This window comes from Babylonia areolata, chromosome 5, assembly GCF_041734735.1.
Source record: "Babylonia areolata isolate BAREFJ2019XMU chromosome 5, ASM4173473v1, whole genome shotgun sequence".
Classification (NCBI taxonomy): Eukaryota; Metazoa; Mollusca; class Gastropoda; order Neogastropoda; family Buccinidae; genus Babylonia; species Babylonia areolata.
Window position 1 is genome coordinate 15,989,853 of NC_134880.1, and position 12,231 is coordinate 16,002,083.

The 12,231-nt window shown below is 45.4% G+C and overlaps 1 protein-coding gene across 1 annotated transcript in view; it reads left to right on the top strand.

Moving 5' to 3' along the window:
- The window catches only part of LOC143282389 (sperm-associated antigen 8-like), a 10,297-nt gene extending 961 nt beyond the window's left edge, over positions 1-9,336 (top strand). Inside the window, exons 2-6 of the mRNA XM_076588009.1 lie at positions 766-946; positions 1,264-1,309; positions 6,033-6,144; positions 7,441-7,503; positions 8,624-9,336. Coding sequence (XP_076444124.1) covers positions 766-946; positions 1,264-1,309; positions 6,033-6,144; positions 7,441-7,503; positions 8,624-8,746 — 525 coding nt within the window. The 3' untranslated portion in view covers positions 8,747-9,336. The remainder of the gene's footprint in view (positions 1-765; positions 947-1,263; positions 1,310-6,032; positions 6,145-7,440; positions 7,504-8,623) is intronic.
- Positions 9,337-12,231: the final 2,895 nt, after the last annotated feature.

Below are 12,231 nucleotides of genomic sequence, written 5' to 3' on the forward strand. Positions count from 1 at the left end.
TTACATATGAATTAAACTGAACAAACCATATCATGTACTACTGTAAGCACATTGGGTTACGCTGCTGGTCAGGCATTTGCTTGGCAGATGTGGTGTAGTGTATATGGATTTGTCCAAACACAGTGATGCCTCCTTGAGTAACTGAACTGAACTGAACTGATATTGCTCCTTCACACTTAGAAAAAAAAAAAAAGAAAGAGAGAGAAAAGCGATAATCAAATTAAAAATCCATACTGCAGATAACGTGAAAAAATCATATCAGGTAAGTAACATTGCTCCTTCACAAAAAGATTATAATCAGAACTAAAATACAGCCCCATCCTCCTCTGTTTGATTTCCCAACAGCTGAAAATCAAAACCAAAATACACCCCTGTCTTCCTGTTTGATTTCCTAAAAGCTGATAATTGAAACCAGAATACATTCCCATCCTGTTCGATTACCCAACAGCTGATAATTCAAACTAAATACATCCCCATCCTCCTGTTCAATTTCCCGACAACTGATGATTAACACCAAATTGAAATCATATCCCCCATCCTCCGGTCTGATTTTCCAACAGATGATAATCAAAACCAAAATACATCTCCACCTGTTCAGTTTACCAATAGCAGATAATTCCAACCAAAATACATCCCTGTCTTCCTGTTTAATTTCCTAACAGCTGATGATTGATGCCAAAATACAACCCTATCTTCCTGTTTCATTTCCCAACAGCTGATACTTAAAAATCAGAATACATCCCCATCCTGTCTATTTGTCAACAGCGTGCGGTGAAGCACATTGACCCAGAAATCAAGCTAGAGGGGGCGGTGACCAGCAAGGTGCAGATTCTGAAGGACGGCCACAGGGGTATGCTGACCACAGACTTTGGAGCCAAGGCGGACAACAGAACCACAGTACGCACCACTTACACCCCACCAGACCCGGACACCACCAGAAAAACAGGTGAGACATAAAGAACAAGAAGTCAAATCAACTGCAAAGTTTGTTCAGTGATGTTGTCTATTTTTCTGTGATATGTGTTTGTGTGCGTGTGCATGAGAGTGAGAGGGGAGAAAGAGAGAAAGAGAGATGGTGGGGAGAGAGAGAGGGAAAGAATACACTGGCATGTTTACACAATGGAGTATGCATGGCTGACATACAATTTTGTAATGGGTCAGAAGGCCTTCTACCATGAAACATTTTGAAGTTGTTTTCCATTTATATGTATCAAAATACATAATTTAAGTGAATGTGTGTGTGTGTGTGTGTGTGTGTTTCAGGTTCCAAGAAAGAATTGATGGAAAGAATGTTGTTTGCCAAAGTCTGGTGAGTAGTCAAATACTTACAACAGCAATTATCTGTGGTCTTGCCAAAGCTACATAGTACTTCATCACATTTTAAGACATCAACATGCCTTATATCATCATCATCATGGCCTGGCTTCGCTGACGAAGATCTAGGAAGGGCGTTGTCCACGTCTGATGCAGGCACGCTCATGGCTGACAAGGCCAATGCGGGAAAAGCAGAGTCGGCCGCAGCGGTTGCAAGGGAAAGTCTGGTCTGGGTTCGCGGCTGCAGCGTCGTGGTTCTTCCTCCTTCTGCGTTTGTCCTCAAGGCTGGCCCTGCGGTTGTTTTCGAAGGAGGAGACAGCTTGGTGGATGGTGCGTCGCCAGGTCTCTCGATCAGCGGCTACTGCGGACCACTGGCGATGATCAATGTGACAGGCACCGAGAGCTTTCTTCAAGGAGTCTTTGTATCTCTTCTTGGGTGCTCCTCTGTCACGGTGGCCAGTGGACAGTTCGCCATACAGCGCGATCTTGGGCAGGCGGTGGTCCTCCATCCTGGACACGTGCCCTGCCCAACGTAGCTGGGTCTTTAGCAGCACTGCCTCGATGCTGATAGTCTTTGCCTGCTCCAGGACCTCGACATTTGTGATGTAGTCACTCCAGTGGATGCTGAGGATGGTGCGAAGGCAGCGCTGGTGGAAGCGATCAAGCAGTCGTATGTGGTGCCGGTAGGTGACCCAGGTTTCGGAGCCATACAACAAGGTGGGCAGTACAACAGCTCTGTACACGCTGATCTTTGTGTCTTTCTTCAGGTGTTTGTTGTTCCACACTCTCTTGTACAGCCTGCCGAATGCGCTGTTTGCCTTTGCAAGTCTGTTGTCGATCTCCTTGTCGATCTTGGCGTCAGACGAGATGGTGCAGCCTAGGTAGCTGAACTGGTGGACCGACTTCAGCTCTGTCTCACCGATGTTGATGTGAGGAGCGTGGAATTCTTCCTGTGGGGCAGGCTGGTGGAGAACTTCCGTCTTTTTCAGACTGACTTCTAGGCCGAAGAGCTGCGCAGCCTCTGCGAAGCAGGACGTTATACGCTGCAGGGCCGCTTCTGTATGGGCGACGAGGGCAGCATCGTCGGCAAACAGAAGCTCTCTGATGAGTTGCTCCAGTGTCTTGGTGTGGGCCTGTAGCCGCCTCAGGTTGAATAGGCTGCCATCAGTGCGGTATCTGATGAAGATACCGTCGTCGTCGCCAAGATCTTCAGTGGCCTGTTGGAGCATCATGCTGAAGAAGATCGTGAAGAGGGTCGGCGCGAGGACACAACCTTGTTTCACTCCATTTCCAATTGGGAAGGGCTCCGAAAGGTCGTTGCTGTGTCTGACCTGTCCACGCTGTTCCTCATGTAGTTGGATGACCATGCTGAGGAATTTTGGGGGGCATCCTAGACGTTTCATGATCTCCCACAGACCTTTTCTGCTCACGGTGTCGAAAGCTTTCGTGAGATCGACGAATGTCGCATACAGTCCTTTGTTCTGTTCCCGACATTTTTCTTGTAGCTGTCTGAGAACGAAGACCATGTCAGTGGTGCCTCTGTTGGCTCTAAAGCCACACTGACTCTCTGGGAGATGTTCTTCGGCGATAGTAGGCACCAGCCGATTTAGGAGGACTCTGGCGAGGATCTTGCCTGCGATGGAGAGCAGAGTTATCCCCCTGTAGTTGGAGCAGTCCGACTTTTCTCCCTTGTTTTTATACAGGGTGATGATGACTGCGTCACGGAGGTCCTGTGGTAGTTTGCCTTGCTCCCAGCAGCAGACAAAGAGGTTGTGGAGTTTGGAGTGTAGTGCTGGGCCTCCATTCTTCCACGCCTCCGGCGGAATTCCGTCAACCCCTGCTGCCTTGCCACATTTCAGCTGTTCAATGGCCTTGACAGTCTCTTCTAGGGTTGGTAGCTCGTCCAGTTGTAATTTCACTGGCTGTTGTGGGATGCGGAGAATTGCCGAGTCTTGAACCGTGCGGTTGGCGCTGAAGAGGGCCTGGAAATGTTCCGACCACCTGTTCAGGATCGACGTCTTGTCTGTGAAGAGCGCCTGGCCATCTGCGCTGCGCAAAGGACTCTGGACCTGGTATGAGGGACCGTACACCGCCTTCGAGGCTTCGTATAAGCCCCGGTAGTCACCAGTGTCTGCACAAAGCTGAGCCCTCTCTGCCAGGTTGGTCCACCACCCATTTTGAATCTCACGAAGCTTGCGCTGGAGGTTGCTGCATATGAGCCGGAAGGTTGCTTTCTTCACCGGACAAGACGGTTGTGCAAGGTGAGCCTGGTGGGCTGATCTCTTCTTCGCCAGCAATTCTTGGATCTCCTGGTTGTTTTCGTCAAACCAGTCCTTGTTCTTTTTCGACGAGAACCCTAGGACTTCTTCAGAGGACTGCAGGATGGCTGATTTCAGCTGTGCCCATAGTGCTTCTGGAGAGGGGTCTGTGGGGCAACTGGGGTCTTCAAGTTTGTCCTGAAGCTTCGCCTGGAATTCAGCTTTCACTTCAGCTGACTGAAAGTTGCCGACCTGGAATTTCTTCCTAGGAGCTCCTCCTTTCTTTGGTTTGGGCTTGAAGTGGAGCCTGAGCTTGCTGCGGACGAGGCGGTGGTCAGTATGACACTCCGCGCTGGGCATCACTCGGGTGTGTAGGACGTCTCGTACGTCTCTCTGGCGCATCAGGATGTAATCAATGAGGTGCCAATGTTTGGACCGAGGATGCATCCACGTTGTCTTCAGGCTGTCCTTCTGCTGGAAAATGGTGTTGGTGATGGTAAACTGCTGCTCTGCACAGAACTCGAGAAGAAGGCGCCCATTGTCGTTGCAATTACCAACGCCATGCTTGCCAAGGACTCCTTTCCAGGCTTCTGAATCTTGGCCAACTCTGGCATTGAAGTCGCCAAGGATGATGACCTTGTCGTCAGCAGGGGTGTTCTGAACGAGGTTGCGCAGATCAGTGTAAAACTTGACCTTTTCTGTGGGGTCCGCTTGGAGGGTTGGAGCGTACACGCTGAACAGAGTGGCATGCTGTTTGTTCCGTAGTGGGAGGCGCATGGACATAATTCGGTCTGAGTGTCCTGTTGGCAGGTTTTCAAGCTTGGAGGCAATGGTGCTCCTGACCATAAAGCCTACGCCATAAAGGCGTCTCTCGGTCTCTGGCTTGCCTGACCAGTAGAGGGTGTACCCAGCGCCGTGTTCCTGGAGGCTGCCTTTCCCTGCAAAGCGGACTTCGCTGACGGCAGCAATGTCAATGTTCAGTCTCTGAAGTTCGTGTGCGACTAGAGCGGAACGCCTTTCTGGGTGGTTGCTGTCTGCAGAGTCACGCATGGTTCGGATGTTCCAGCATGCTACCTGTAGTCCTTTTGCACCTAATTGTGAGGCAGGTGCCGGCCTTTTCTTCTCTATTGTTGTTCGACCGCGTTTGGAGATGCCCGTTGACCGCGGCTAGCCAACTGGGGGGTATGGAGATGAGCATTTGTTTGGACCACCTTTTCTAGGCCCCTCTCCGTGTGGAGCAAGCAGTGCTGTCCCTAGAAAAGGCTGCTTGGTCGTTCAGGGTGCTGCCGAGTGATGCTGTCACCTCCGGGTCAACAATCAGGCGACCAATATCCTGAACCGCCTGCATGCAGGATTGGAACTGCGGCTTCCAGTGACATCTTCCACCTGCCGTTTTCGCCCCTTTCCCATCGCTACAGGGCTTGGAATAGTTGGTGGCGCGGACGTGGACGTGTCCTTCAAGCCTGCGCAATGGAATTTTTAGGTGGAGTGCAGTGTGCGCAGTACTGGCCCCACCCTTTACACCCGTGGTTCATCTGCCATAGCCTAGCAAGCTGGGACGGTGACAGTGAGGTCCTCAGGTCGTAGGTTTTATATCAGACTGTCCTTGTCCTAGCCTCTGGCTCAAAAACCTTCCTCGGAGGCACGGGGGCGCGGCTACTGAAAGTCGGGACATGGCCATGGACCCAGGGTCAATGCATGTCGAGACTGTCCTGCATTCCTTAGCACTTCATGGGTTTTACTTCAGACTTTTCCTTGTCTTAGATGGACTGCCTTCCCGGGCTGTCGAGCTCCATCTGCCCGCATGTGACAGGTAGCACAGGGTTACATGGTACCTGTGGCAGGTAGAGACCTGACCTGACACATATATATTATAGATAGATAACATGAACTTATATTGATACAGTGTGATTGTCTGTTATTTCATGCTAGGTTAAAGTCCATTGTACTTCAGAATGAATGCGTAAGTGACTGATGTTAGTTTGGAAATTCAAAAATGTGCAAATTTTTCATTTCATCTAAATATATTTGACATGGTTGTGATCAAACTCTTAGTATTGTGCTTCTGTTTTTCAGTTCATATTCACATGCTATGTGTGTCAAAATACACATGCACATACAAACATACTTCAAACACACAGACTTTTATTTTCATGTTGATTCTTTTGAAAGACAAATTAAGTTCTCAAGTTTTCATGCGCCATATGAGAATTCAGAACCAGTCTTATTCATGCTTGTTGAAGTATTCATAGTGTTTAACAAACAGTGCAGCCAACTCCGTTAACTTATTTCTTATCATTTAAAGGTATTTACAGTTTTATGTGTGGTTTTGTTTTGTTTGTGGTGTTCTTTTCATACAGAACAGTGGGTAAGTTTGAACAATGGAATGTAGTCAATGGTGTGTATCAGAATTGTATACAGAAAGTCTGTGTCAACATTTAAGTTATGATTATTTTACAGCAAGGAGATGAGTGCGGAAGGGGACGGTGGAGCAGAACCAACAGATTTCCGATCGATCAAAATGGTTGATTACGACTTTGAGTTCACCCCCCAGAAGACAGCACCCACAAGGGTAAGAAATGGGTGTGAATGTGTTGGTGTGTTCTGTGCAGGGGGTGTTAGAGAGCATTTAATAAGTGTTTTATTTGGACATGCTTTGAGTCCTTCTTCAAAGGATTGGGAAAATGAATAAGATGAAGAGAAAATCAATATTCACGCCTGAAAACTGAGCATGACTGCCTATCACCTCACCTCACCTATCCCGTAGTTTTGTGGACCATTGGGGCGCCACAGGTGATCTGGCAACCAGCATCCTCCAATCCTCGGCTGCCTATATTGGGGGCTATAAACAGTCATACACGTAAAAGCCCACTCGTGTACATACGAGTGAACGTGGGAGTTGCAGCCCACAAACGAAGAAGAAGAAGAAGAAATATTCATTGTTGTCTCCAGGGAACTGTGGATGACGATGTTTTGTGCCATCATCAGTGGAAATCACAGAGTGCACTACATTATATGAGCAAGGAAGATGTTTTAGTCAAATTGCTCAGGGACAACCCCGCTTTCTTGGGCTTCTTTCACTGGCCTTGTTGATGGTGTGATGATATGGATACTTACACAGCACCTATCCTTGGTCAGAGACCATACTCTAAACACTTCACAAACACAGGGTCATTTGCACAACAGGCTGCCTACCTGGGTAGAGCTGACTGACAGCTGCCATTGTGCGCTCATCATTCATTTCCTGTGTCATTCAGTCAGGTTTTAGTCATGCACAGAAACACACACACACACACACACACACACACACGTAACATTTTACATGAGTGACCATTTTGTTTATTTACCCTGCCATAATCCATTTTCGGGGGTGTGCATACTGGGTATATTCTTTCCATAACCCACCAAACACTGATATGGATTACAGGATCTTTAATGTGCGTATTTGATCTTTTACACACACAAACGAGTTTCAGGCACCAGCAGGTCTGCGCATTATGTTGACCTCATCAAAGAGAAGTATCAACAAGGAATTAAACACTGTTTCTCTGTGAAAGACTAACGCAAATAATTCAAATATGCTTTCTTCTTATAAAGGCTATCAGTACTTGTTCCTTTTAAATATAAAAAAAGTATGGTTCTTATTCCTTGTTCAGTATATTTGAATAGTTGCCATCCTGTTTTCTTTCATTATTTGTTTCTACCTCTGGTTTCCACAGCATTTTCACTGTGCAAATGGTACACAGATGTAACACTGAATTTGTTTGCCATGCATTTTTATGTGAAATAGTGTGAAAAAGCAAATATACAAAAAATACTGAAAGGCCTTTTTTTCTTTTTCTTTTCTTTTTCTTTTTTTTTTTTTTAGGACCACAACTACAGAAGGGAACAGCCTGTGACATTCTGGTCAGAACACAAAGATAAAATCCATGTAAGTATTGATCGTCAAAAGTTTTGAATTAGCACGCGTTTGCTTTGACAGTTTCAGTGATTTTATGTGCCACGTAAAACTACAAAAACATTCTAAAAGTTATATATGATTTAACAGTGGGTATATATAAGGTGAAGGGAAAGTGCTACTTGAGTTGAAGCGTTGTCAACACAAATTCAAACAACCTGACAATAAACGGCTATGGTATTTCAAGGGTATTCCAAAGGTGTTTCAAGTTTAAGAGATTTCTTTTTCTCTCAATCAAAGAAACAATTTAGTTTTGTTTCAAATTTAAAAAGCAACTTTAAATGTGATTATGAAATTAGACTTAAATTTTTCAAGCCTTTTTTTTTTTTTTTTGTAATTGCACTGATTATGTATGTGTGGTTTGTTATGTATCTGTAGAAAGTTACTGATGTTTTGAAGTGAAAGTGTGTGTGTTTGCATGTGTATGTGGGTTGTGTGTCTGTGTCTGTATAATTCTTCATCAGTTGATCTCCATATGCCAGATGTGAATCATTGAAGTCAGTCATTTCTATGACTAACTGTACTACCTTGCTTGTTAGGAATATGGGATATGCAGTATGAACATGGAACACACTGATATGATTATGAAAGTAATAGATTTCTTTATTTGGAGGGGTGTGAGGGGTGGGGGTGACAGGGATTGATATGGATACCTATATGAATACCTATATAGCACCTATCCTCGTTCAGAGACCAAACTCTAAGCTCTTAACAAACATGGAGTCATTTGTACAACAGGCTGTGCACCTGGATAGATCTGACTGACAGCTGCCTTTCAGTGCTCATCATTCATTTCCTGTATCATTCAGTCTGGCTTCAGTCACACACACACACACACACACACACACACACACACACACCTGTAAATAAACGCATACCTGTAGTAATTACCTCTATGAATATGTTCTTATTTGTAGATACGTATCAACATTTTGTCAGGAATGTGCATGCATCCATGTAAGGATCATCATGTGCATATGCAGCCTCTGCTTGTGAATAAACGATTACTGCCGATCAAGAGGTAATAATTCGAAACCTGGAAGACACAGCTACGTTCTCATATCTAAAACAAAGAAATACCTTGTTGTTGCAGGGTGTAACACAAGTGAAAACTCGAGACACCGCTTTCCGTCGCAATGATGCCTTCAGCAAACCTATTGGAGAGTACTGGGAGGAACCCAAACCTTATGAACTGGAAGACTACCCCAAGATGTGATATATCACAGTGCTGTATCTCTGGCTGTTTGTTTTGTCTGGTATTGTGAAGACACTTCAGTTCTTACTGCAGCATTATGTTGATGGATAATCAGGATGCGTTTTAAAATCGTGCAATGTCACGAATTTGTCTTTGGAAAGGTGGACCTCAACAATCACAAACCTCAAAGGCAGAATGGATAGGTATGTGCTTTGCCGATGAAGTCCAGTTGACATTGTCAGTTTAATTAGTAAGGAAAAATCATGCTGCTGTTATCATTTTAACAACAAATCCTACAGTGTACATATTTTAGTTAGTGAGGAAAAATCATGCTGCTGTATTATTATAACAACAACTCCTACAATGTACATATTCTGGATGACAGTATGTTTTGGGGTTTTCTTTCTTTTTCCTTTTTTTTTTTTTTTCTTTTTTTTTTTTTTTTTTTTTTTCAATTTAGGGGAAAAGTCATTGTAACACAGCAGTGTAAATAATCACTGTTGTGAGATGTTCAGTTTCTTTGCGAAATCAATATCAAGGCATATCAAAGTCTTAAAGGGTTGTCATGCTTTTCATGTGTAATGATTGTCTTGAATAAAGAATGTGCTTGTACAAACGCACCATATTTCATTAATATCTGTAGAAAGTGAATATTAACGGTTTAATCTTGAAAGGATCATATCACTATCTGATAATCAAACCAAACATATTTCATAAATGATCAAGTCTCCACCCATCTAACTGAAACAAACAACCAAAACAGTAGCAATTCAAACAGCAAACCAACCCAAATAGGAAAAATTCTAACCACATGCATGTTTTTCAGGTTGACTTTTGGCTTGCATCTATGTTTCGGCTGTCTGTGAGTGTGTTTGTATGTATGTGTGTGTGCCCTTGGTAGTCTTAAGCAGATTCGTTTTCTCTGGAAGTATGTTATCTGTTGAAACCATATTTGGTACAGAAATAGGAGAAATTCAGCTCTTTCCATACATTTTAAGTACCGTGATGAGAAATAGAAATATGTTCATCTCCTGCACAGTCTGTTCCCAATATATTCTCATCAGCAGTCAGCTCCATATGAGTCTTTCCATCCAGTTTCAGTTTCTCAAGCAGGCTTCACTGCATTCACACAAATCCATATATGCTACACCACATCTGCTAGGCAGATGCCTGACCAGCATTATAACCCACTGTATAGGCATGTAAGTGTCTTAACTATTCTGCCATCATTCTCCTTACAACACAACACAACACAACACAATAGAATACAATACAATTACAATACAACAGATCTTTGTTAATTTGACTGGAAATTATGTGTGAATCCAAAGCTTGTCACTCAAACAATGCAGTCTCTAAGCTCACAGTTGAACACAAGATCATGACAAAGGTTAAACTAAAATGTCAACAACAACAACAAAAAGTAAAACACATTCTGCCGAACAAAAACGTAAAAAGTTTTTAACATGACAGCTTTAAACCAGGGAGTGGAAGTGAAACAGAACTGTGGAAGGAAGTGGTTTGATGAGGAAGTGAAGAATTGAGATCTAACAGAAGAGAGTAAAACGATACATCAAGGTAAGGTTAAAGGTCCCACAGCCTTTTGCGGCCACAGGGACAGTGAATTCGTATCCACTGTGTCTAGGGCTCCACTGTGTCCAGGGCTCCACTGCTCCACTGTGTCTAGGGCTCCACGGTGTCTAGGGCTCCACTGTGTCTAGGGCTCCAGTGTCCAGGGCTCCACTGCTCCACTGTGTCTAGGGCTCCACTGTGTCCAGGGCTCCACTGCTCCACTGTGTCTAGGGCTCCACGGTGTCTAGGGCTCCACTGTGTCTAGGGCTCCACTGCTCCACTGTGTCTAGGGCTCCACTGTGTCTAGGACTAGGGCTCCACTGTGTCTAGGGCTCCACTGTGTCTAGGGCTCCACTGTGTCTAGGGCTCCACTGTGTCTAGGGCTCCATGGTGTCTAGTGCTCCACTGTGTCCAGGGCTCCACTGTGTCTAGGACTAGGGCTCCACTGTGTCTAGGGCTCCACTGCTCCACTGTGTCTAGGGCTCCACGGTGTCTAGGGCTCCACTGTGTCCAGGGCTCCACTGCTCTACTGTGTCTAGGGCTCCATGGTGTCTAGGGCTCCACTGTGTCTAGGGCTCCACTGTGTCTAGGACTAGGGCTCCACTGTGTCTAGGGCTCGGCATGGAAAGGCAGGGCCCAATCCTGTCCTTCCCCAACCCAAGTCAGGTACCCATTCACACCAGGGTGGAGTGAGGAAAATCTGAGTAAAGTGCCTTTCCCAAGGACAAAATGCCAGGCTGAAACAGGGAAATGAACCCTGATCACGGGTGAACACTGGAAGAGTAGTCCAATGCCTAACCTGTTCTAACACAGTGCCTCCAATATATACGTAACAGCAAAGGATGCTCTCAGGCCCTCCACAGCGAGGTTCAGTATTACAGCCAAAGTCAATGCCTCTCTCGGGCCTGCTTAACGCCGGGATATCATTATGACTGGAAGCGTAGAGTACAGCCTTATCACGCAGTCCCAAACCAAAATAGCAACATCGTCATCGTCCTCCTCCTCCTCCATCATTATCAATATAAACAAAACAGTCTCAAAGTCTGTGGCCTTTCATGTCCTGCTCTCATGGTGACCTCAGTTTCGATACCCCTCCTGTGCTTGGGGTGAGTCCTGTCAATGTCTTCAGTGTCAGCAGATTCATGGGGGGCTGTTGTTTGAGGGACATGGTGGCGGTCTCCACTCTGGGAGGGACACTCACTTAGTCTGGTTCCACGACTAAGCCATTATTGTCGTTAGTAGGTGGTGTCCTAAGTACATTAAATCAGAACAGGCATCACTGAACACCACCAAAGTGACTCAGCAGCAGTGCAGGGTCTCCTCTGGTGTGCGGCCTCCTGGCTCCCTGGTTGCCTGTGGACTGCTGATGCTGGAACTGTGACGGACGAACCCGGGTGTGGCCATGTATCGGGGAACCTAAATGAGCAGCATGGGAGTAATGCCACTGAAACAGTGCAGATGATGGGCAGCAAAAAAAAAGTCAATGCCAACTATTTCTCCTTTGTGGATTCCCCATATAGGATTACAGGAAAGAGACCGTTTCAAAACTGAAAAGACAGAGAGAGAAAGAGGAACAGACAGAGACAAAGAGAGGAACAAAGAGTTCAACTCAGAACAGTCTCTCAAGGGAAACAAAGACAGGAGACGCAGATACACAGTGAGAGGGATTTCAAGTGTGTAACACAGATGTTCACTGTGGCAAAACATGTTTTTTTAATGTGTAAAAACTGAAAGTGTGGTTCGATTCAAATAGAAGAGAGAGGATAACAGACAGGGGGATATAGGATCAACTAATCATGCACTCACTCACTCTCTCCTCACATCAATAGCAGGGCCACATGGAGTTGTTTTTATAGAGTGTTTACTTTACAATGTACATGGGAAATCAGCACACACACTAAGCAGTTCACCCTACACCTAAAGCAGCACCTATA